Here is a 27436-nt window from a genome sequence, read left to right as displayed (position 1 = left end):
AATGAGTCCCCTTATGTGTCTGATTCCGTGCAAGCTTCCTTCCTCATATCATCTCAGGGAGTTTTTCCTTGCCACCATCACATCTGGCTTGCTCATTAGGGATAGATGTATTTTAAATTTTAAATGAATATTTTAAAATTAATTTTAAACTTTAAATGTATGTGTTATTTATTTATTATTATTGTTATTTTCTTATCCTATACATCTGTAAATCTGCTTTGAGACAATATGAATTGTTAAAAGAGCTATACAAATAAATTTAATTGAATAAATCTTTAATTATTTTATATGGTATATTTTGAATTGTGCTATTCTTGCTTGTGGTTTATAACTAAGTATTAGTTTATTAACTGAGAGAGAGAAATTAGTCAGCTATGCAGAAGAATGTTTATTTTATTTATTGATGTGTTGTTCATTGTGTTGCTTTCTTTTTGTGATTTTATGGACAGACCACCCACCTCCTTAAACAGGTTCATGAAGCGGGGTCCATACCGCCACGGTTTGTGCCTGTGGCACTGCAGAGAGCTCACTGTCATCTGACTGGCCCGCTGGGATGCCACGGCAACCATGAACACAGCATCGTACATGAGAGCGGCTGACGTCTGCATAGAAATAAGACTGATTCCAAAATATTCTTTTATTCCAAAATAGAGATCAACCTAAAGCAGTCTTTCCTAAAACTTGTTGACACCTTAATATGCAATGGTTCAAAGGTGACTGACTGAAATTGTCAGAAAGACGGCAGAGAGTAATGGCTTCTACAGTATGTGTTGCCTCCAATATATAATAGGACAGTGTGCTCTCTAAGAGGCTTTATGCACAGTCAGCAGCATGGCTTAGAGCATAGACCACTCCAATGCTGCAACATCTTTTTTCAGCATTTATGAAGTTATATAGAAGTTTTTAGTCAGCCTCCAAAGACTGGAGCTGTGTCTCTGTTAATGTCTCATTGAAAATGTAAGAAAGAAATCTGCGCCATGGGCACAGAAGGTAATTAACAAACAGGGCTAAAATTTGGTAAATCTGTATTTATATAGATTATAGATTATTATATAGATTATACAGTTCTGCTCAAAAGTTTGCATACCTAGGGAGAATTTGCAAGATGTGTACCATTTTTTAAAGAAAACATGAGTAAGAGTAACATGTATTTTATTTTGTATAGGACTCACGTTAATATGTGAGGCATCACAAAATGGCACAACCATCAAACAAAACAAAATAGAAAATAAGGAAATAATCCCTGTTCCAAATTTGCATACCTTCAGTTCTTAATATTATGTATTGCCCCCTTTAGCATCAATGACAGCATGCAGTCTTTTAATGATTGTGCACAAGGTCTTTAATTATCTCAGGTGGTATAGCTGCCTATTCTTCCTGGCAAAATTCCTCCATTTCCTGTAAAAAAAACTTTGGGTTTTCTTGTACAAACTGCATGTTTGAGATCTCCCCAGAGTGGCTCAATGATATTGAGGTCAGAAGACTGTGATGGCCAAATCCATATGTCAGCAATGTGGGGATAAAAACAGACCCAAATGCAGGATAGCATAAAATAAACTGAATTTCTTAACTAAAAAACACAAAGCAGGGACAAGGACTCTTCAAAACATGACATGACCAGACGACATACAGTAGGATGACAAGGATTCTGCGCCACCGTAGGCAATGCGGCACTGTTAAATACACAACACAATTAACACATCAGGAACAGGTGTGCACAGGCAGGGAGGAAGAGACAAGGGCAGGGCAGACACATGACACAGAACATAAACAAAACCACGTGGCCAAAGTCTGGGCTGGATCCTGACACCAGAACCTTCACCTTTTTTTTTTTGCTGTAGCCATTGGAGGATCAACCTTGCCTTGTTCTTTGGTTTATTGTCTTGTTGGTACATCCAAGAGTGTCCCATGCGCAGCTTACATGTTGTAGAATGCAAATTGTCTGCTAGTATTTTCTGATAACATGCTGCATTTTATCTTGCCATCAATTTTTACTAACTTCCCTGTGCCACTGGAGCTCACACAGCCCCAAAACATAAGAGATCCACCACCATGCTTTACAGTAGGGATGGTGTACTTTTCACCATAGGCCATGGTTGTGACTATAATGTTCAGTTATGGTCTCATCACTCCAAATGACTCCTGAAGCTGTGAGGAATGTTCTTGTTTGGCATACTGAAGACAGGCCTTTTTTGTGGTATGGGTGCAGTAATGGCTTTCTCCTGGCAACTCCTGTGGTTACATATGTCTTTTGCATTCAAGTATCTCCTTATTGTGCTCCTTGAAACAATCATACCACTTTTTCCAGAGCAGGCTGTATTTCTCTCAAAGTTGTTTGTGGGTTTTTCTTTGTGTCCCGAACTATTTTTCTGGCAGTAGTGGGTAAAATCTTCCTGGTCTACCTGACCGTGACTTAGTATCAACAGAACCTCTTATTTCTACCTCTTTGAGTTTGAACAGTACTGACTGGCACTTTCAAGTTCTTACATATCTTTTATACCCCTTTCCTACTAAGTCCAACTATCTTATTACGCAGGTTGGCAGTTTTTTGTCTTCCCCACAGTGCAGTATCTAGCATTGTCTCATGAGCTGAGAAACTACTGACTATTTATGTACAGACAGTAATTACAATGAGTCACATGTGTGGAAACTTCCCTTTAATACCCATTCAAACCTCTGTGTGTCAACTTGTGTGTTTATAATGTGGCCAAAAATTCAAGGATGTGTAAACTTTTGATCAGGGTTGTTTAGGTGATTTCAGTTATCCTTAGGTTTCAAAAAGGATTCAAACTCCAAAAACTGTGTGATAATTAATGACTTCACTTGACCACTATCATTAAAAAAGAAAATATTCTTTTGCATTATCAGTCATATTTTCAAAATAAATGGCAGTGTTTAACAATTTCATTCATGGTATGCAAACTTTTAAGCACAACTGTATGTATAAAATATTAGCAAGAAACTAAAGAATCTTTTATCATAATTCAAGAAGAAATGTCAAGGATCAAATGTTACAATTTTAAGTTTTAATTTAATTAAGTTTAAATATGATTGTGTAGTTTAGCATCCAATCAGACCAATTTTTAGGATGTCAATTTGTGTTAATTCTACATCTGTGCAAGTGTTATGCGGAAGCCATCTTCAGTAAATATGTGTCTGGAATATAGAGGCATTACTTTTTAGGTTACCCTCTTGAGTGGGCCATCTTTTTTTAAACAACTTCAACCAGTTTGACTATTTTTACCTAGTGTACAATGCTGGCTTTCTCACTTGTGCATTGTATTCTGGTCATTAACCTTGAAAACATAACTAATGAAAAAAAAAATCACAGTACACATAACTAAGATGAGATAAAATACATGAATTCTATTCAAGATATTTATTACACCTCTAACACACATGGTTAAAATGAAGCTTTAATTGATGGTTGACAAGTGGAATAGATCAATCCTTACAGTCATCATGCCACTCATCAGGCTACTTTCAGGTCTGTATGGGGCAAACTGCCAATCCGCTCTCCATTTCTGAACAACAGACGCAACATTGGGGTTATCCAGGTTTAGCAGGCGGAAAGCAGTCATATTCACACCACTGTATCGGTATGGCTCCAGGTCAAGTGCAAAAAGATCCTTAAAAGTAGGCAAGAAGTTTTTTTTAGACTGATAGAAGCTGGTGACTCCTCTGTGAAAAACTGTGAGAGAGATAGCAGACATGGAAACAGCAAAGTATAGAAATTTTCCAGAAAAACAGGACATTATCGACAAAGACCATTCATCAGCTGTGAAGTGCTTCTGAGGCTCTAGGAGGTTAAAACTCATTGATAGTTTGACTGCACAGCTGATGAATTACTTTTGTACTAAATGCCCTGATTCCCTGAAAAGATTGTATGAGGCTGCAATTATACTACCTCAACATTTATTATTGAACTGATAAATTTAATAAGTGAAAATAATACTTATACAGTATATAGAGTAACTGTGTGATCAAGTGGGGTGATACACATATGTATATGGTCTGAGGGTTGAATATAAAGCATACAATTGGAGTTGTATGTGGAGCCTACATGATATTTGCATGTGCTATTATTATTAAAAACTTCAGCATCTGTTAATACAGATTAAATATTTTTATTCATATTTATTTCAGCCAACAAAGCATTTCACTACATGCTATCAGAATATGAATGTGTGTATGACAGCTAAAATTGGAATAAGCATTTTACTGGTTTTGCAAACTTACCAAAGTAGTGAAGAAAAAATGGTAGTATTCAGTCATCATTCCCATTGACATTAGCTATATGCAGGGGGGAAAAAAAACAAGAATGCACTATAGCTTACAATTCTTTATAAATAACTATATTTTAAGTATAATAAAATGATGCTTTAAATATAGTCAAAGAACAAAGAAGAAACTCATGAATAAAATCACAAAAGCTTACATAACAAAACCACATACCTTCAGTCTGACTGGAACATTTCACAATACAAAGACCTTTAAGAGTTTAAGAGTCAAACAAATTTGTGTTTTTTTCTTTAGCATCTGACACCTGTTTAAGCAGCTCAGAGGCCATTTGATAGGAGCAGTCAAAAATGACATAAAACTCCTGCTCCTTCTTCATCTCCTTGAGAAGTGGGCGAGCGTCACTGCTCCCTGTGGGCAGCTGCCGAATACGCACCTTCATACCATTCTTGGATGGTGCTTTGATCACCTCCTGCATGCGCATTAGGCCTGTTAAAGTGAGCATAAAGGGAACAAATAAAGATCACAATAATTACGGGGAACAAACTCATTTTGTGCTGCAGTAGTTGCATGTTATTGATTTCCCTGGAGTGAGGATAGTGCTGCACTGTATCACCAAAGGGGCTTTGCGACCCTAATTGTCTTCTATCTATTTAGCTCATTAACCATGCTTATACTTTTCTTTAATCTAAAATTTACACTTTTCCACAGCTATTTAAACCTCTAAACATAAAAATTTGCTTTGTATTTGGAAGTCGTATAACAGAGAGGATGCAACCAGGATTTTGTTAATTGACATAAGCAGTGGGTTATTATGGTGTCCTGAAGCTTACTGGATGTAATGGCTTAAATGGCTGTGAAAAAAATGCTTGGAGTGGGCATGTAAACTTTTGTGAACATATATTTACAGTATGACATCACTAGTGTGACCATACAGTTAGAGACATTTATACTGTAGGTTAAAATTCACACTATATAGCTATATGTTTCTTCTGCATTTTAAACAAAACCTAGTCTGCAGTGCCTGATACTCCAGTTTCCTACTAATTAGCTAGTTAGCCTGACAACAACATATTTTGATCAAACACTTAATACTAGTGGTCAATTACTTTTAACAGATGACAAATTCTTTCAAACAAATTAATTGTCAATCATATTTAGTTTTTATTATTGTTATTAATGTTATTGTATCATGCCTTGATCTTTGTATGACCTGCTTATTTGTTCTCACTTTTAAATTACTCATCTGGATCTGTGAATTTTGGTATTCTGATCTGAACCTGGCCTTTCTGAGAGATTCTGAGATATATGTTGTGACAGCAGCATAAACATTACTGCACATAGTCAAGAAAAACATTCCTTGTCCCCTTGAACTTGCGGTGCTGAAGAAATAGCAGCATTTCAGCACCAAGGCTTTCACCGCTCGGACCAATCAGGAGCAACTCCGAACTCCTCACCATCTGGGAGAAGACTCCTGTGGACAGCCAGAGTCCGCCGCAGGAAAGTATTGGGTGTTAGCAACGTGATTCTTTTCTGTTTGCCTTATTCCATTATCCCGTGGTCCCAGATGGATTAACTGCTCCATATCACCCGGTGCTTCCTGCAGCTGAATGCCCTCAGCACTAAGGAAGCCTCAGAGTAGCCATCTACAGGGTTCTTAGTGCCCTGTCCACGAATGAAAGATAGAGGGGCTAAAGGGGGACACCAATCCTCAGGACATACTACATGCCTTTAAGTGCACCATAGCCAACTTCTAGGGCATGACTGGCTGGGATTTAAAGCGGCCTTAAACGCGTCAACACAACCTGCTGTGAAATTCCAAAGCCGACAGGCCTGTTCTATGCCAAAAGAGAGTAAAGAGCTATTTTCCTTTGTGTCCCAAACTTTGTGCTCTTTCTCTGTGTTCCCCTGGCTCTACATGTGTGTATTGACCCTGGCCATTTCTTTGAATTTGTCATTTGTATTGTAGATTGTAGTAAAAATGCCAGTAAAGGTGCACAATCACTGATTATCACTCATGTAAATGCAGAAGTAATCTTCAAAGAAGTGTTCAGATATTAGAACCTGAAAGGAATAAGTCCACAATTCATTGATCCATTTAAAATCGTATGTTAACCCTGTATCATTTTAATTAGAACTACCAACTCACTAATAAGATTGCCCCCATATTCTATGTCTACTACTAAAACCTGTCTATCCACCTTCTTAAAACCTTTTGACCAAAGCAGAGGTACCACTGCTGTTGAAGAAAAATTGATATACATGTTTTGTGCTACTTGTGCTTTTGTGTAAACCTCATTCTGCAGACATCATTGCAGATTAGATATTAGTGTACAGTAAAGTGGCTGAGTTGCGTTGACAGACGTGTGTTGATGTCTATGAGGGGCATCAGGGTGTTCAGTGCTCTGTCAGCTTGGGGAAAGAAGGTGTTGCAGAACCTTGTGGGATTTGTCCTGCTGTGGAACATCCTGCCTGATAGCAGAGGCTCAAACACATTGTGGGAGGGGTAGGAGGGATCCTTCACAATGGCAGAGGCTCTGCATATACAGAGTGCCTGGAAGATGTCCTAGATAGAAGGGAGGGAGACCCCTATAGTCCTCTCAGCTATCTTCACTATGCGCTTTAGGGTCATGTGTTTGAAAGTTTTGTAATTTCCATACCACACGTAGCTGGCCAGTGCGCTTTCCACAGTTTTTCTGTACAAGGTGGTAAGGATGGGAGGTGGGAGGCTGGCTATCTTTTAGTCTTGTGCCATGTTTAGCAAGTAGCACTTGGGGATGTGGTAATCTACTGGTTAAGGCATTGGTCTACTGATCGGAAGATTATGAGTTTGAATCCCAGGTCCACCAAGCTGCCATTGCTGGGCCCCTGAACAAGGCCCTTAAACCCTCAATTGTTCAGTTGTATAAATTGTCACTCTGGATAAGGGTGTCTGCTAATTGACAGAAATGTAAATTGTTCCTTCTTCAATGTAAAGTTGCTGTTTGTATTCCAGGTGAGGTCATCAGAAATGTGTACCCCATGAAAATTAATTGGTGAGCAGGGGAGGGTAGTCAGCTGAGTTACATTTGTCATTTCTGATAAGTCCCACTACTGTGGTGCCATCAGCTAACTTGACAATGACATTGGATTTCAACTTTTGCCGTACAGTCGAGGGTGATCAGCATGAACAGCAGAGGGCTAAGCACACAGCTTTGTGGGACACCTGTGCTCAGTGTAATGGTGCCTGATGCTCTGCTTCCAATGCACACTGTCTAGAATCAAATCCAATGCACAAAGTCTAGAATCCAGTAACAGAGTGGAGGGTTGAGGCCCAGTAGAGAGACTTTACTCACCAGTTGCTGTCGATGATCATATTAATGTTGAGCTGAAGTCAATGAACAGCATTCTAACATATGTGTCCTTTGTGTCCAGATGAGAGAGGACAGAGTGCAGGATGAGAAAGATAGTGGTGTGGCGGGGACAGTATGCAAATTGCATGGTCCAGTGAGGTGGGCAAAGTGGAGTGAATGTGTCTTTACACCAGACGCTTAAAGCACATCATCATGATGGGAGTCAGTTCTACCAGGCAGTTATCATTAAGACATATGACTGTTGACTTCGGTACTTCGGTACTGGGGTGATGCTGGTCTCGCATCTCGCATGGACCACAGTCCGCTCAAGGTAATGTTAGAAATGTCTTTGAGATACCTGCCAGCACAGTCCCTGAGCACTCTCTCTGGTACAATATGTGGGCCAGCAGATTTCCATGGGTTGACTGTAGATAGTGTCCTTCTCATGTCGGATGTGTCCAGGCAGAGCACCTGTTCCTAAGGTATAGCTATGGACTTGCATGGACTTGAGCCCTTACTGACCTAAGAGGCCAAAAGTGAGATAAAGTGCTGTGGTAAAACTTTTGTGCAGCAGTTTCCAGTTTTGAATGGTTAAAATCTCTGTCAACAATGAAAAACGCATCCAGGTGGGTCATATGTTGCTCAGTGATGGTATTGTGCAGCTCTTGCAGCACTTCATTAGCACCAGCACCAGGAGGAATGTACCCTGCTACTACTATAATAGCAGTGAATTCCCATGGTAGAATGGACAGCCGGCATTTTACCGCTAAAAACTCTAGCTGTGGTAGCAGTGGGTAGCGACTATTATGGTATTCATACACCCATCATTGTTTATATAAACACAGAGTCTGCCACCGTGGCTCTTAATGGAAGTTACTCGGTGCATCTATACGCATGGTACAGCATCAGTCCATGCAGCTGGTTAGCTGTGTCGGGGACGTCGCTCTGCAGCCACGTTTCCGTAAAGATAAGCATACAGCAATTCCTTGTTCCAGCCTGGGAATTCAGTCGGAGTCTGCGGTCATCCATTTTATTGTCGAGAGTGCACATTAGCCAGTAATACTGACAGAAAAGCCGGTTGGCTAGGTTTAGCCTTTAGCCTCCAGCCAAACTATTGTTATACTGTAGTGCTACATTTATGTGCCCTATCAAAGCCCCCTCCTCAAATGTAAAAAAAAATTTAAAACTCAGGGAAAATCTTACAAAGTTCTCCTGAGTAAGTTAAACAATTGTTACGTCCCGTATTATTTCTGTAAAGTAAAATGTTTAATAAACGGAATACAATCACAAACCTTGTCAGACTGACTTTTTAACTCACCTATGCTGTCTTCATAGACAACTGTTATAGTTTTCCACTTATAGAAGGTCACAACATCCAAAATGGCCCTGCTGATGGAGCTGTGCTCTGGATAGAGATTTATGAAGAAGGAGTCCCTGTTGTCCACATAGTGATGTTTCCAGTGAGTCTGAATGTGAGGGACTTCCAGTGCATTACAGATGGACTGAATCGCACTGACTGATGAACTGTGAGCAGGACCAATCACTGCAGCAACCCCTAGAGCTAATTGATCACATGCTAAGAGATGGTAGATATAAAGGAGTAACAAAAATGAATATGGAATGTTTAAAGAGAAAACAAAAAAAGGTAATCAGGGTACAAAATTAAATGCAGAGAATGAGTAAACATGCAAGTAAAACAGGTAACAAAGAGAAGAAATGAAATATAAGAATAAATTAACTGAAAAAGTTAAATAAAAGTAAAATTATTACTCATAGTTATACAGCATGATTTGAATGCTGACCTCTACGGGAGGCTTCAAAGCTGTCAAAAAAGTTCACTCTTTGGATGTCGTAGGTCAGTGTGGTGTTTGACATTAGTGTTCTGTTTCGGTTGATACTTGTAACAGCAAATTTGAAGGCTAACTCATCCACGCTCACTGGCTCATTCTCCCGAGTTTCAAATATGCCCCCTGCAAATGTAGACAGAGGAACAAACAAATGGTGAAAAATGAGATAAAGAACAAAACAAAATATTTGCATATGTGAATGCCTATTGTTATTTTGACATTTAAAAGTGAAAAAACATCTATAAATTAAAAAAAAAAACAACAACTATAAATATTAGTGTAATGCATATTGAATACCATTGATAGACTTTAACTCTACATATAAGGAAGAAGGAAATGATTTGACTAATGAAATCATAATGGAAATAATGAATTATGCCCCATATAAACTATAAAGACTTTTTCCTTGCCATGGTAAAATAATCTGTTGTTAACTGTAGTAGGTATTGCCAACAATGCATTAAATTGGAAATTGTTAGAACATTTTGAATTTCAAAGTATTAGATGTGTCTATTTAAAACACATCTAATATCACATATTAAGAAGTCAAAGGCAAAGCCAGGCTGTACAGCAAGGTGATGGTGAATGTGGCTGCTGTTGACAATTGCTCAAATTACCCACAGTAGTGAAGTTGCTTCAAAGACATTAAAACTCAGTGTAAATATTTAATGAATGTTTAATATTGCAGTGAGACTCAAACACATGTTACAATTTCACAGAAACAAAGTAAAATTCTGTAATGCTACAGCAACACTGCTAAAGCCTCCACTGAGTCCATCTCTCTCACACTTACACCCACACCCCCACACACAAAGACATACACAAAAGATATTGCCCATGTATATAAATACCAAGGATATTGTACATGTATTGCACACATATTATAAACAGAACTCTAGCATAGGTACATACAAACTGAATGTTGTTTTATAATTTCTGATCAATATAATTGTATGGAAGATGGCGGCACGGCAGTAGCACGCAGAGGCCAATCCGGATTCAATATAGTGCTAGTTAAATTTTTTATGGTTTTACTTACGTTTTTATAGCACAACTACTACCAGTACATGGACACCAGAGACAGCAATGTTCATATATACAAACACCAGAAACTAATTAAATACAGAAATCGTGCATCAACCAACCTGCACGATGATGTGCTGGAAAGGCTTTGTGAACTTGGCTTGCTGCGGAGACTAGGGCTCCAGTCCTCGGCGTCACCTGATACCGGAGACCAGGAGAGGGAACCCCGAAAGTGATGCGAGGAAGCGGAAGGGTGGTAAGCGGGCGGGTTTCCATGCTAGGCTAATACCAAACCCTAGCTGGCCGGCTCTCCAGTCCATTCTACTCTCCAATGTTTGCTCCCTGGACAATAAACTGGACTACATCTGACTCGAACGCACTACAAGGTGAGAGTTTAAAAATTGCTGTGTCTTTGTTTTCAGAGACGTGGCCAGCAACAGAGTTCCGGACGTCGCCATTCAGCTAGATGGGCTCACCTCGTTTCGTGCTGACAGAAATGCAGGCCATGTGAACTCTATGGGGCTATTAGCAATCTTCAGAATGTTCACCCTGACAGACTGTTTATCATCGCCGGATGTTCGCCGCAAATTCAAGTCGCCGCAAATTTCAAGTCAGTGCTCCCTAGTACCTGTATGTGGACTTTGCGATGAGTGGGGAAACCACGCTGGATCTTGTTTCCACTAACATTCCCAGCGTGTATTGTGCGGAGCCCTGCCCCCACCTCGAATACTCAGACCACGTCTCTGTTATGCTAATTCCAGCATACAGACCACTCGTCAGACGCTCTAAATCGGTTCTGAAGCAGGTGAAAACCTGGCCAGCAGGAGCCACCTCTGCTCTTCAGGACTGCTTTGAGTGCACTGACTGTAACATCTTCAGGGAGGCTGCCACCAACAGCAAGTCCATTAACTTGGAAGAGTATACGTGACCGTCTCCAAGACCATGACCACATGCTTCAACCAGAAGCTGTGGATGACTGCTAAAGTGCATGCACTGCTGATGACTAGAGACCTAGCCTTCAGAACAGGGGACAGGGCAGCCCTAAGAACAGCAAGGGCCAAACTGTCCTGAGTCATCAGAGAGGCAAAGTGCGCACATGCCCAGACGATCCACAGCCACTTCCAGGAGAGTGGAGACACCTGGCACATGTGCCAGGGCATGCAGGCGATCACAAACTACAAGATAGCTTCACCTGCCTGTGATAGCGATGCCTCTCTCCAGATGCCCTGAATGACTTCTATGCTTGGTTTGAGGTGCAGAACAACGTAACAGCAAGGAAGGCCATCCCTCCCCCCAATGACCACATACTCTGCCTATCCACGGCTGACGTGAGGAGAACTCTATGCAGAGTTAAACCATGTAAGGCTGCAGGACCAGACAACCTTCTTGGCAGAAATGCACAGAACAGCTAGCGGATGTCTTCACTGACATCTTCAACATTTCCCTGAGCAGTGCTGTTGTTCCTACGTGCCTCAAGACAACCACCATTTTCCCAAAGAAATCTAAAATGTCTTACCTGAATGACTATCGTCCCGTCGCACTCACACTCATCCTTATGAAGTGCTTTGAGAAGCTCGTCATGAGGCACTTCAAGACTGAATTACCACCCTTACTGGACCCCCTACAGTTCGCGTATCATCCAAACCGCTCCACGGACAATGCCATTGACACTGCCCAATATTTAGCCCTCACTCACCTTGACAATAAAGACACTTATGTATGAATGCTGTTCATAGACTTTAGTTCAGCATTCAATACAATCATCCCTCAGCACCTGATTGGGAAGCTGAGCCTGCTGGGACTGAACACCACCCTCTGCAACTGGATCCTGGACTTCCTGATTGGGAGACCTCAGTCAGACTGGATCGGGAACATGAGCTCCAGCACCACCATTCTGAGCACTGGAGCCCCTCAGGGCTGCCAGCTCAGTTCATTGCTGTTCACCTTGCTGACTCATTACTGTGCAGCAATGCACAGATCGAACCATATTACCTAGTTCGCCGATGACACGACCGTGGTAGGTCTCATCAGCAAGAACGACAAGTCAGCATACAGAGAGGAGGTGCAACAGCTAACTGCCTGGTGTAGAGCCAACAATCTGTCTCTGAATGTCAAAAAAACTAAACAGATGGTTGTTGACTTCAGAAGAGCACAGAGCGACCACTCCACTGAATATTGATGAATCATCTGTAGAGATAGTCAAGAGCACCAAATTTCTTGGTGTTCATCTAGCAGAGAACTTCACCTGGTCACTCAACACCAGCTCCATACAGTATTTACACTGGTCGGTGCTGTTTCTGTTTATTGTCTTGTGTGTATTGTCTTTTTTTGTATTGTCTTGTCATTTTTTGTCTGCAATGGCTTTTGTCTGTCTTGTTTGTCTTGTCCTGCACTGTTTGCACCAGGTTTCACATTATGTGGCTCGGACTACTTACTAAGTCCTTAGCTCTGTCGTTGATTTATGTAGCACCATGATCCTTTATAAACATTGTCTCATTTTACTGTGTACTACAACAGCTATATATGGTTGAAATGACAATAAAAGCTTCTTGACTTGTATACAATTTTTAATATTTTAACCTACTTTCTTGATATTCATTAACATTACTCATCTTAATTGTGTTGCAATGTAAACTTTAATTTCCTCTACAGGGGATTAATAAAGGTAGATCTCAGCTCATTATCTTAAAAGAGCAACTATAAAAGAACAGTAAGAAAAGTAAATCAATGTCAGAAATCAATTAATACAGAATTTGGTAAGATTTACTTGAGACATTGATGTATAAGTAATTTGAAAGAGCAAATTTTCTAATATGAAAATCAAACCTGGTCTATCATGCAAGAGAGATTGTTGGTTTAGTTGAAAGTTCTATAGTAAAAAAAACTTGTGGGGACTAACAATAGCTCTCAATACTCTAAGGGATATTACTTCTGTTGGCCACCAAGAATAATATCCTAAGTGAAGTGAAAACACTTTTATGAGCATGCTATTAAGGCTGGGAGTTTAAGACATTAACTTGTAAGCATTGAGAACAAGACACTCCTATTTAAAGACAGACAAGTCTTGAACTATTGTTTTATTCTACTACACAGAAAATAAACTAGCACACACACACACACACACACACACACACACACACACGCGCGCACACACACACACACACACACAAGCACGCACGCACACACACACACACACACACACACACACACACACACACACACACACACACACACACACACACACACACAGTGCAATGGAATATATAATGCGGTTTTAATGAATAACACAGGCAAACAAATCCTAACATAGGCAAAAACATAATAGAAAGCACGGGCAAAGGTCAAAAGCACAATCAATTCGTGAGGCAAAGGTATCCAAGCAGGTTTAAGAAGAGAGACATTAGAGGAGGGAGATATGCAGTAGCTGAGAAGATCATTTTAGTATCTCTTCCCTCTATCATGGACACTTACACCACATGCTGCATCAGCAAAGCCAACAGCCCACACACCCCTCACACCCACTCTTTACCCTCCTGCCATCTGGAAAAAGGTACCGAAGCATTCGGGTCCTCACGACCAGACTGTGTAACAGTTTCTTTCCACAAGCCATCAGACTCCTTAATAACTGAACTGAACTGTACTGAGCACAACACACACACACATCAACTGTATGGACTGCACAGACCTACACCAAATACACACACTTCCAATATATATCCATCAATCTGTTTACATGCTGTGTTTGCACACTTTTTGCTCTTTGCACATGCTGTCTCACATTTCAGTAGTTTGCTGTTTTGCACAATACTTTACAATATCTAAGGATACTGTGTTCATTCTAGTATTTCTGCACACACAATACTAGCACACACACACACACACACGCGCACACACAGTGCAATGGAATCTATAATGCGGTTTTAATGAATAACACAGGCAAACAAATCCTAACATAGGCAAAAACATAATAGAAAGCAAGGGCAAAGGTCAAAAGCACAGACAATCAATTTGTGAGGCAAAGGTATCCAAGCAGGTTTAAGAAGAGAGGGAGAACATTAGAGGAGGGAGATATGCAGGACAGCTGAGAAGATCATTGGAGTCTCTCTTCCCTCTATCATGGACACTTACACTTAGTGGGGTGGTAGTACGTGATATTTCATTAGATTGACTTGATGCAGGATCTTGGATGGGCTGATAAAACATGGGATGAGTTTGAGTCTTATGTTTTGGCCATACCATTTGACCTGGATGATATTGGGGTGGGAGCATCGTTAGTGATTAACTTGAAGCTCCTGACATCATACAGCTCTCTGTAGCCTCAGGTGGGAGCTCTCCCAATCCTCACGGCTTTTATAGAACCAGTCTTCGACCTTTGAGACGTCTCTTCTCCTGGCCAAGGGAAGAGAGGGGCTTAGTACCCCAAAATGCACTGGAAAGGGGTTAGGTTGGTGGATGAGTGGGTGTGGGTGTGCGTAATCTGCCCACATAGAACTCCCTCCAGCGGTGTTGTTCTCTGTTGCAATATGTTCTTAAGAAGTGTCCCATGAACTGGACCCTACGGTAGAGTGAGGGTCCAGTTCATACAATTCTAAATACTTTGGAGGGACCAGCATGTCAGTTACTTGCTTTGCCAGAAAACCTTTTGGTTGGAGCTAGGGGAACCCCAGGGTCATATAGTTTGCTGGACAGGCAATACAAACATGAAATAGTTCAATCTGAATGGTTTTAGAGATAGTTTGATGAGTGATGAGGCTGTCTCCTAAGAGACCTCTGTGATCAACCTCTGTGATCCAGATTGAAAACTGCATGGTGTGTTGGGGATGTAAAGTACTTTTAACAGCTGGTGGGACATCAGGTTGATGGCATACCCTGAGTCTATGAGGGCTGAGAGAAGATGTTTCCATTTGCATCTGTACATATAGGTGGAAGCTGTAAGGTTTTGGCTCACCTTGTTGGGTCTTTGGCCAAGCATCTCTGGGCATTTGGAGCAGCAATGACCTGGTTGGCCACAGTTCAAACACCTCAACCTTTAAGATCATTCCTCAGGCTATACCCGGTTTTGTCCCTGACGAGTGCAATGGACATGAGAGACGCTGACAGTAGATGAGATTATCCAGTCAGATCGCTGTAGTGATGCACTGCAATAAGGACATCCTGCTCTTTACAGGCCATTATTCACAGTGAGTTACTAAAGAGTTGCTTTAAAGTAAATGGAAGAAAGTTTCTAGCAATGCATGCAACTTCTTACACCACAACCTGATAAAACCATCAATCACTAATCTAACCCATGTATCATTTGCTAAATGAATTAAATAAATTTATCTTAATACACCAAGTATTATGTTATAATCAAGTTATTATGTTTGTGGGGATTTGTACTGTTCAACTAAAAAAGAAATAGTGAGGTCTGGCACTGTGTTGGGTGAGGAAGCCTGGATTGCAAATGGTGTTTGAGTTCATCAAGGTGCTCAATGTGTTCAGGGCCACTCAAGTTAAACCACCTTAAACAATGTCTTAAGGACCTCCGCTTTATGCACATTCTGTCAGAGCTAGTTTTTGAGTTCCCATAAGCCCCGACAGACTACAAGAGATCAAATAACCATGTCACTCTCACCTCAATTTCTGAGGTTTATATGTCTATTTTCTAAGTTTGAAACCAATAGTATGTGTTTACTGTGCTGCTGCCAGTCATTACTATTAATAATAATGTAGTCCAAATAAACAGCAGTGTAGGTAGTATGTGGGAAGAGTCCATGAATTGTTGAAATATGGCCTGGGCTCAACCTAAAAGGGAGGGTGACAAATAATAAGATTGGAAAAGGAGATTACTTTTCTCCAGATATCTGAGTCATGTAGATCTGCCAATATACCTTTATAGTACATTTCAGGGTTGAATAAAAGTGAGCCACACTTAATCAGGTAAGAAGTAGGATTGAAGTATGTCTATTCTACTGTTCAACATATTTGCATATTCAGAATATATGGTACAAACATAGCAACTACTATTGTACAGCATGTGAAGACATCTTATAGAGATTAACTAAGGAAGTCTTTTGAAAAAAATATCCAAATGGTAGATGTATTGACTATGTCTATAAAGTGAGTAACACTTGCCTCTAAAAACGATTCAAAAGCAGGTTGTTTGTTGTGCTGGCAATTTTTAATGGAATGAGAAAATAAATGTTATGAAATTAAAATGTTTTCCTAAGCTATACATTAAATCTGTACATTTGTGCTCATCCATGGCTAATCCTGTTCCTCATCACAACAGCCTTCACAAAATCATTTATTATAATTAGTATAATAAATGTTATTGCCTAATATTGCATGCATTTCAGAAGTTTCTGTTAGTTCCTATTTTTCAAAGAAACATTCAGAGCCTAGGTCATTGCTGATAGTAGGCCTAATAGGAAGTAAAATATATACAGAAAAACATAAAATGTATTGATGTCACTTAATTTTCTGTTCTCTCAAAGGAGACCATGTAAACTTTTGGGATACCTGGTAGATTCACCAGCTGACATTTTTGTACCACCAATATCACCACAAAGTAGGTGATTCAGTTTTATCCTGACCTAAAAGTCCAGCCATCTCTTTGGGACCAACAGTAGGGCTGTGTCTTTCTTGTCCTGTGTCACCCAATATAATATATCCTTAATAATTGAAAAGAAAGTGTAGGACAGTAAGGGTTGGTTGACCACGAATTACTTCAAATAGTCTGAGCCAGTCTCTAAAGCACCTGTCGATCTTCAGTCTGCTCCTAAAGGAGAGAATCTTGACCTTGTTAACTCAGCATATAGCTCAAGGAGGGCTTTATATTGGCTTAGTTGTATGCTGGCAAGGGTCAAAATGAGGTCGGCATGGGGCGAGGACTCCATAACGGCATATTTTCCTAAGTTCTGTGTTGAAAAACATTTGGCTGATGTGTTGAGAAATGAGGTCACAAGAGGCAGGCTTTAGAAAGTGCCGTACTTTGATCTTTAATTTCTCTTTTTCTAAGATGAGTTGTCAGACACATCACATTATCAGACACTTGAACTACATCACACAGACTGACACAAACTGATTAATGCGTAGTATTTACATTGATCTTTAATAAGTTGATATTTTGGATGCTTCCTGTTCAGGGTCACCACAGCCGATCACGTGGTCCACATATTTAATTTGGTGCAGGTTTTACACTGGATGGCATTCCTTCTTGGGATGGGACTGGCACTGAGAATTATTGATCTTGAATAAGTAATTTGCAAATTAATTTGTGCCACTAAAAGGCGCCATCCAATTCAAATTTTATGAATGAACAAAAAGAATATGTAGATCTTAAATTCGCAAATACAACTCCTGCTCTGGCATACGAAATATACAGACTACACTGTCCATGTCACCATATCAGTTTAGAAAAATAAGTGGGGAATGTCTGAGATACTCTTTTCCCAAGAAAAGGACTAAAACCCAAAATGCAGCCTAAAGCTATAAATAGAAAGATAGAACAGTCTTTATATTAAGGGAGGGAGTTGGTGTTAAGACAACCTGAGAAAGACAGGTGCCTCTAGGCAGAATAAGGCTCTAACTAAGTAAACAGAAGGGATAGGCAAAACCGAGAAAACAACTCTTTCCATGACACGAATATAAAAATCTATTACATAATACATTTTACACATATCGTTAACATAAAAGATCTGGCCAGATCTGCCAAAAATGGAATAACCACAGCATAAAGTTTAAGTAATTAAGACATATTATATTATAATATACCAATGCATATATATCTTCATTGATAAAAGAATGCAGCACATTTCAGAGCATTACTAGAATAAAATTACAATATCTATTGAAACTGTCTGTATGGAAACCACATTAATAAATGTTATGCGGTTTTGACTCTTATACAGGGTGAATGACAGATGTAAGAAAATATGGCTGTTCTGTGTAACCTCATCAAAATGTGCTAATAATGACTGTTAATACATTCATGTCTAAATATTATGTGCGTGAAAACTGATGATTTTCATAATGTTAACTGGATTATACAATAAATACCAAGTTAGTGGATATATGACCATCACACCCATATTTGCTTGCATTTACGTTTACATTTACAGCATTTGTCAGACGCCCTTATCCAGAGCGACGTACAAAAGTGCTTCTAAGTCTCTATCATTGAATATATTAAATCTGGTGCACAAGGTTACAGACTTAAGATACCATGAGCCTAGATAATTGAGCCTAGATAAATAGTTTTTTTTTTTTTTTTTTTTTTTTATAAATACACACATACAACAAACAGGGAAGAAAGTGCTAATTGAAGTGTTTCATAAATAAGTAGGTCTTCAACTGTCGTTGAAAAATAGCCAGTGACTCAGCTGTCCGGAGGCCTAGGGAAAGTTGTTGCCACAACAGAAAAAAGACTTGTAGTATACTTACCTCTTACCCTGATGGTGGGACCAGTCAAGCAGTGCTGGTAACTCTGAGGGTATCTGTGGGATGTGGTAGCCTAGTGGTTAAGTTGTTGGACTACTGATCAGAAGGTTTGAATCCCAGGTCCACCAAGCTGCCACTGCAGGGCCCCTGAGCAAGGCCCTTAACCCTCAACTGCCCAGTTGTATAAATTGCAAGTCACTCTGGATAAGGAGTTACGGTGCGTCTTTTTTCACCGGCCACCTATAACTGTTCAGCCATTATAGGGCTATAAAAGAATGGGTATGGGGCGATGCCTGGGATAGAAGAGACGCACCTGTTGGGTCAGTGCCCACGTCTTTTCCTTGCACAGATATGAGCCCTGGGTCAGCATGGGAGATCAGCGCAGGTCTGACTCCACTCTCAGAAAACCGGGCATCATTTGAACCTCTGACAGGCATGTGTCAGTGGGTCCTGGATATGGTGGTAAAAGGATCCAGGATCCAGTTCACCTCCTGTCCTCCACTGTTTCAGGGTGTGTTGCGAAGCATACCAGTATTGTGTTCTTCCTTTTGGTCTAGCCCTTTCTCCATGAACAAAGTGCATGGATGCTGCCCTCTCCAGGGCATATGTGTACTGAATAACCTGGACAAGATTGGCTCTTTCTGGCCCTGTTGAAAGCTATGGCAGCCAGTCATCCAGATGAAACCTTCTCAGAGAACCACCTTCCACAATGCAGGCACATCTGTCTCCCGCCCGGATACATTTACATTTACATTTACAGCATTTGGCAGACGCCCTTATCCAGAGCGACGTACATAAGTGCTTAAATCTCTGACACTGAATACATTAATGCTGGTTCACTAGGTTACATACTTAAGTTGAGTTTAAACTTGAGTTTAAACATTTGTTCAAAGTTACAATGAAAAAGTGTCAAAGGTTTTTTTTTTGTTTTTGTTTTTGTTTTGTTTTTTTAAATGCAAAGGATAAGGAAAGATATCTATATATATCCTGCAATCCTACCACCTGCCCATTGGATCCGCTCCCTACCACTATGCTCCAGACCATCTCGCAAGACCTTTTGCCCTTCATTTCCAGTATCGTCAATAGATCCATAGCATCTGGTCAGGTAACAGCTACTTTCAAGAGAGCAAGGGTTATTCCCATCCTAAAGAAACCTGCTCTGGATCCATCAGACATCAGTAACTACAGATCGGTATCACTTCTCTCATTTCTTTCAAAAATTCTTGAACGCATTGTCTATAATCAACTGTCTGTCTATCTCTCACAGAACAACCTCCAAGACCCCAACCAGTCTGGCTTTAAAGCAGCTCACTCTACAGAGACAGCCCTTTTGAATGTCTCTGAGAAGCTACATGCTGCTATCTAAACTGTCATCTATCCTTATCCTCCTTGACCTTTCAGCCGCGTTTGATACGGTCAACCACAAGACTCTCTTATCCACCCTCAAGAGTCTTGGGATTTGCGGATCAGCTTGGGAATGGTTTGCTTCCTACCTGGAAGGACGCTCATATCAGGTAACATGGAGGGGAGTGACATCTGCTCCACGCAGACTCTCCACTGGCATCCCACAGGGCTCAGTACTTGGTCCTCTTCTTTTCTCCTTGTATACTCACTCTCTTGGTGAAGTTATTTCATCACATGGGTTCTCTTACCACTGCTATGCTGATGATACACAACTTATTTTCTCTTTCCCACCCTCAGGTGCCACAGCTTCTGACAGGATCTCAGCATGTCTGACAGAAATTTCATCATGGATGACTGCTCATCAGTTAAAGCTCAATCCTAGCAAAACTGAACTGCTGTTCATCCCAGGTGATTCATCCCCAGGTCATGATCTTGCTATATCCTTGCACAACGATCTGATCTCCCCTTCAGCCACAGCTCGCAACCTTGGGGTAACCATGGACAATCAACTGTCCTTTTCCTCTCATGTTGCTAATGTGACTCGCTCATGTTGGTTTCTTCTCTATAACATTAGAAGGATTCGGCCATTTTTGTCCACTCAGACTGCTCAGGTACTTGTTCAGTCTCTTGTCATTTCTAGACTGGATTACTGCAATGCACTGCTGGCAGGTCTACCTATGAACACAATCCATCCTCTGCAAATGATCCAAAATGCAGCTGCCCGGCTTGTTTTCAACCTGCCAAAGTTCTCACATACCACCCCGCTGCTGCGATCCCTCCACTGAATTCCGGTAGCTGCATGCATCCGATTCAAAACACTGATGCTGGCCTACAAAGCCAAAAATGGACCAGCTCTCTCTTACCTCAAAGCCCTCATCATTCCTTGCACTGCACCCCGCAACCTCTGATCTACCAGCACTGCTCGACTGGTTCCACCATCTCTCAGGGTAAGAGGCAAGTATACTACAAGACTCTTCTCTGTTCTGGCACCAAGGTGGTGGAATGAACTTCCCCTAGAGGCCTGGACAGCTGAGTCACTGGCTATTTTCAAGCGGCGATTGAAGACTTATTTTACTTATTCAGTTACTTATTCAGGAAAAACTTCAACTAGCACTTCTTTCCTTATCTTTTGCATAAAAAAAGCCAAATGCTGTAAATCTAAATGTAAATATGGAGCAAGACATTATATCCCAGATGTGCTCAATTGGATTCAGGTCTGGGGAACGGGCGAGTCAGTCCATAGCATCAATGCCTTCGTCTTGCAGGAACTGCTGACACACTCCAGCTACATGAGGTCTAGCATTGTCCTGCATTGGGAGGAACCCAGGGCCAACCGCACCGGCATATGGTCCCACAAGTGGTCCCACTGAGGATCTCATCTCGGTACCTAATGGCAGTCAGGCTACCTCTGGCGAGCACATGGAGGGCTGTGAGGCCCTCCGAAGAAATGCCACCCCACACCATTACTGACCCACTGCCAAACCGGTCATGCTGGAGGATGTTGCAGGCAGCAGAACATTCTCCATGGCGTCTCCAGACTCTGTCACGTCTGTCACATGTGCTCAGTGTGAACCTGCTTTCATCTGTGAAAAGCACAGGGCACCAGTAGCAAAAAAAAAATCTTGGTGTTCTCTGGCAAATGCCAAACGTCCTGCCTAGTGTTGGGCTGTAAACACAACCCCCAACTGTGGATGTCGAGCCCTCATACTACCCTCATGGAGTCTGTTTCTGACCGTTTGAGCAGACACATGCACATTTGTGGCCTGCTGGAGCTAATTTTGCAGGGCTCTGGTAGCGGTCCTGCTGCTGGGTTGTTGCCCTCCTACGGCCTCATCCGCGTCTCCTGATGTACTGGCCTGTTAGCGCCTCCATGCTCTGGACACTACACTGACAGACACAGCAAACCTTCTTGCCACAGCTCGCATTGATGTGCCATCTTGGATGAGCTGCACTACCTGAGCCACTTGTGTGGGTTGTAGACTCCGTCTCATGCTACCACTAGACTGAAAGCACCGCCAGCATTCAAAAGTGACCAAAACTTTAGCCAGAAAGCATAGGAACTGAGAAGTGGTCTGTGGTCACCACCTGCAGAACCACTCCTTTATTGGGGGTGTCTTGCTAATTGCCTATAATTTCCACCCGTTGTCTATTCCATTTGCACAGCAGCATGTGAAATTGATTGTCAGTCATTGTTGCTTCCTAAGTAGGCAGTTTGATTTCACAGAAGTGTGATTGACTTGGAGTTAAATTGTGTAGTTTAACCCTCCTGCAGTCCACAGGACAATTTGACCCCGTTGGAAAGTTTAATGTGTCATAACTTGGGTTTCCTTCCACATATTTGCCTGAAATTTACCAGGATTGTTCAAAATGATAAACTTTGCAATTAAAATTAATTTGGTCTATTTTTGTTGAACTATGTATTCGTAAAATAAATACTTTCCTCCTCAAGAGCACGGTGTCAATTTGACCCTGCCACAATTAGTGGGGCAATATTTCACACTTTTTCCCTTTTCAGCACAATGAACATACATACAGACAGAAAAATGCACACACATGCACACACACACACACACACACACACACACACACACACACACACACACACACACACACACAAATTGGGCATTGCATTTCATTAGGATTCAAGAAAAAAAAAGCTACTCATTTCTAAATATTTCACACTTATAGGCATTTGTTCAGCTGGGAGCAAAATCTGATCTACCAACAAGCTTTACAGACACACACACACACACACACACACACACACACACACACACACACACACACACACACACACACACACACACACGTTGTGTTTTCATATTCAAATCATATTTGTTTCCTCTCTTATTTATGAATTTAGTTGCATCAGTCAGCCTTGACCTGGGGATGTTTATAATATATAATAATTTCTGCTTATTTTACTCAAAACATGGCATAATGTCATGAGGTTTATTGTTTATAAACTAAATATAATAAAAAGCATAAGAGATGTAAAGGAAATTTTATTCACAAGAATTTATGCCATGTTTTTGAGTAATGTGTGTGTGTGTGGCCCGTTTTTGGGTGATCAGATGGCATTACAAGTGTAAAATGTTCACAAATGTAATTTTTTGATTTATAAGCATTCAAGTCAATTTGACCTGGAAAAAAAACAGGTTTTATGATTTACTGTATGGTTGTATATTAATGAGTTTTATTATACCAAATATTACAGATTTTTTTGCAAAATATATGTTAACATGTTGGAAACAAGTTCGACAAAAAAGGTGAAAAAAAAGGCTATCATATATACTCCATTTTTTATAAAGCAGTTTTATAAGCAGTCAAAACAGACAAGGTCAAGTTGACTCGGCGCTCCTAATTTGCATAGGAATTCAGAAGGAGTGTTGTTCCCTTTATTATTTTGAGCAGTGTGTGTATGTATGTATATATATATATATATATATATATATATATATATATATATATATATATATATATATATATAGACATACACACAATGAATGTATATGATCCATTTTAATATTAGTATAGAATATTACATGACAGATAATATATAATGAATAATACACAATTTATCACATTGCTCAAAGGTGACATATAGCCACTAGGAAAAAGAATCATGTTAAGGCAATTATACACAGAGTGCAATGGACCTATTTTTATTTTTTAATTATCTTTATTTTAAAGTACAGAGCATTTATTATTGAAGATTGATTCTGGTATTCTAAATAAAGTAGCTAAAAATGAGTGTCTGTACTCATGTTGAAAAAATTAGCAGAAGACAATAAAAACATCTGCCAACACATTTGATTTATTCATATGAATATCACAGACAAAACAAGAAGTCAGCTTGATAATCAAAACAGGACTCTACACAAAACAAATTGTGGTTTATCGTTGCCACTCATTGGCTAAACTTCATATGATTTACTGAATTCTATTGTCTGGTATAATTCATTGGTCTCCATGGGTACCAGAGAATTTATAGAGCATTCCGCCCACACAAACTTGGCTCTGCTTAAGTGTTTCGTTCTTAGTCTTTGAGGAAGAGGTAGATAAATTGGGGTTCAAATAGAGAGAATTTGAATGTGCTTGCTTATATCTGTCTTCCAATCTTCCAATAATCTGTACAACCCCTTTCAATAATGTTTCTCTTCTTCCAAAGGCACTAAATATCTCCTCAGTGTTCTAAATGATTTCGCTAACTCCGGAACCCTTTCTGTTCTTATTCTTTTGTACCTCAGATCTACCTTGACACCATTTCCCTCTCCCTACACCTACAGTATTCCAGGTCACAGCCATTGGTATGTCCGGATGCAAAGTGGCAATGACGTACAATGCTCAAAACTAGTTTTAGGAGTATGTAATTTACACATTAGCCTGTTTATCTGTTTCAATTCCACTTTAGTATTTCACTGATGTTTTCTGACAAAAACTTTAACTTGTCAAATACTATAGATTATATCTGAATGAACAATAAAGCTTGACAATGAAGACTGAATTGCAAGACATTTTGTAATCTCTTACATCATCTTTCTTTAGCCTCACTAAACCGAATACTATATATAATGCATTGTATGAATGGTGTTCCACACCATTTATTTTGATACCTTGGTATTAATGTTTCTGTAGGCAGACTAAAAACATTTTCTTAAACATGATCTCTTTGCTTAAATCCATAAAGTATCACATCTTAAAGCCCAATTGACTTTCTAACAAATAAGGCAAAAAATCCTTTACCTTAAGAACTCTCATGGAGGAAATTTTACTGAATATTAAAATTCTGCAAAAAAGATCAATATTAAATGAAGTTAATTAAATTATTATTGTTATTATTATTGTTATTATTATTATTATTATTATTATTACTGCAGAGGAGGCAGAGCAGAGGAGCTTTTGGTTCTGGCTACGCAGAAAAGACAAGGCTTGGGGGAGAGACTGATCGTAGGGCAGCTGCAGGGGGTGGCAGGAAGAAGTCCCTGCCGCTGCTCCACCACCTAGAGATGTTCCGGGATTAAAGGAGCAAAACATCAAGGATGGGTGGCTCCAAGCTGATGACCCTGCAGCTGCCTACCCAGCACTGGCGGAAGTGCGTCTGGCATAAATGCCTAGCAGGTAGCCTTACCTGTGTGTACATCTATAATAATATTGAACTTTATTAGTAAGAAAGTTTACTTCAATTTTTGTCCACAATGGCAGTGTTAGTGTAGTGTCTCCAGCGTGCATGGTGTGATGTTCTTGTTTTCATTCCGAGTCTATTTTTGTCACTTGTGAGAGTGAAACCTACTGAAATTACCAAACCACAGTCACTTTTTGTTTTCTGTGCACTAAATTTAAAATCATAATCCACATTGTGTGACCTGCAAGCCTCATACAACAGTTCTTCAGTTCCATAATTACAGCTGTCATATAAGTATGAAGAAAATGAGCAAAGCAATCACAGCTTAGTAGTGTGAGCTCTTTTTTAGTGCTTTACATCGAGTTCTTTCTATTAGCACAAATTCTTCCCAAACAGTTTTCCGAAATATGGTGCAGTGCAGAGCGGACAGATAATCCTGTATATCAGTGTGCTCCATACTGGGCAACATTTAGAATGTGCACTAGTGAAGTAACGAGCTTAAAGTTAAAAAAGCAAGCTTAAGTATAATTAGTAAACAGGAGAGTTCACTCAGTGTAGATGAGAGAGGTGCATGTTTATAGGTGCATCAATCCAAACACATTATAACTAAGGCTTGGTAATGCAAAATGAATGACAATACTTTGCATACGTATTTGAGTGAGTATGATTTATATACATGAAAAACAGAAAGTAACATTTTGACCTGGAATTGGGGTCAAACTACAGTAATTGCGGTCAAAAACTGCAAGAGTTCCCACTGGTGGTGCCGAGGGGAAGATGCTACTGGCATTGTTACAGAATGTTTCCCTCTATGAAAACCTGACTCATGGGCTGTATTCAGAGTGGAGTTGCAGGTGATATGCCACTAGACTGACTTGATCCAAAATGGGCCACTGTATCTGAGGCTGAGCTTTTGATGTTACTGCTGAGATGGGTGGAGAAACCCTGCTGCCTCTGGAGAGGTGGAGGGTGTGAAGTATGAGGCTGCCAAGGCCTCCTCTACTGTACGTAATCCTCCATAGCCAGAATCTCGGGAATTGATAACAGGTAGACTTGGCTCTTAGCAGGATAGGTATTCGGCAGGAGCAGTCCCAAAGACTGTGTGGGGGTAATAGGACAGCCTTCTACTTGCTAAACACCAAATTTCATAGCTTCATAAGGCTTTCTATGGATGTAATGCGGCATGGAAGGTCACGCTTATTGCAATGAGTGAGGCAGTATGGAGACCATCGTGGGGTCATAACAGCCAGTGAATGAGCTCCTTCAGCTGGCAGGATATGTGGGGGTCATATAGGCATACATTAACCATGTATAGCTGAGGTTGATTGGTTCTTCCCAGCAATTTCAGAATGAAGGTTAAAGTTCAATCCCTCCCAAAATACTGCCTCATTCCATCCACTTTGAGCTGCCAGCATGTGAAATCGAACCGTGAAGTTTGCTACTGTGTTGGAGCTTTGCGGTAGCTGTAGAAGTTACATAGACATGTTCTTTCCTCCTGTTGGATATTCAAAAACATCCCTGATTTGTTAGGAAAAGTGAGCGAAAGAGCTTCAAATTAGGGTGTCATTATCCCAAATTAAGAATGCACATTCCAGAGCCATGCCAGTGAGGAGTGATATTACAAAGGCACATTTAGTGGTTTCACATCAAAGCATTTTAGCGGTGTCAGTGAGGTTGATTAGCTGTTTGTTAGCGGCATGTAGCATGGCAAGCTTTCGATTGTAAGCTGCAAGCATTTTACCTTGGCGTGTTTTAGGGCAGAAAGTCATAGAATCTGCACTGGATCCTTGGTAGGTCAAGTATTCTGCAATAAATCAGCAGAAAAAGCAGTCATAGAATCCATGTGCAGAGACTTATTGATACCCGAGAACATATAATCAAATCAAAGGCTGAGAGAGAACAGACTGAGCGAGATAATCAGAACAGCAATCCATGTTTACAAAAAGTAACATTTTGACCTGGAATCGCTAAAACTCGGGTGAGGGCTCCCTCTTGCAGTGCTGAGGGAGGAGTGCCACTGGCATGGGTACATCTACAGTGTTGGT

General features: G+C 40.4%; 1 protein-coding gene across 5 annotated transcripts in view; it reads right to left on the bottom strand.

Annotated features, from left to right (window-relative positions):
• Positions 1-27436, bottom strand: part of grik1a (glutamate receptor, ionotropic, kainate 1a) — a 52105-nt gene that overhangs the window by 14658 nt on the left and 10011 nt on the right. For 2 of the 5 annotated variants that reach the window (XM_027171750.2, XM_027171751.2), the window contains exons 2-7: positions 9374-9541; positions 8890-9147; positions 4547-4728; positions 4240-4293; positions 3456-3629; positions 459-602 (exon numbers count right to left, since the gene is read on the bottom strand). In XM_027171750.2, coding sequence (XP_027027551.2) covers positions 459-602; positions 3456-3629; positions 4240-4293; positions 4547-4728; positions 8890-9147; positions 9374-9541 — 980 coding nt within the window. Of the gene's footprint in view, positions 1-458; positions 603-3455; positions 3630-4239; positions 4294-4546; positions 4729-8889; positions 9148-9373; positions 9542-10563; positions 11932-27436 lie in introns of those variants that run through there. The other 3 variants (XM_047804516.1, XM_047804514.1, XM_047804515.1) reach the window with 3 other exon arrangements.

Source organism: Tachysurus fulvidraco, chromosome 20, assembly GCF_022655615.1.
Source record: "Tachysurus fulvidraco isolate hzauxx_2018 chromosome 20, HZAU_PFXX_2.0, whole genome shotgun sequence".
In the NCBI taxonomy this organism is placed as follows: Eukaryota; Metazoa; Chordata; class Actinopteri; order Siluriformes; family Bagridae; genus Tachysurus; species Tachysurus fulvidraco.
The sequence above is the reverse complement of the archived record's forward strand: the minus strand, read 5'-3'. Positions and strand labels throughout refer to the sequence as shown.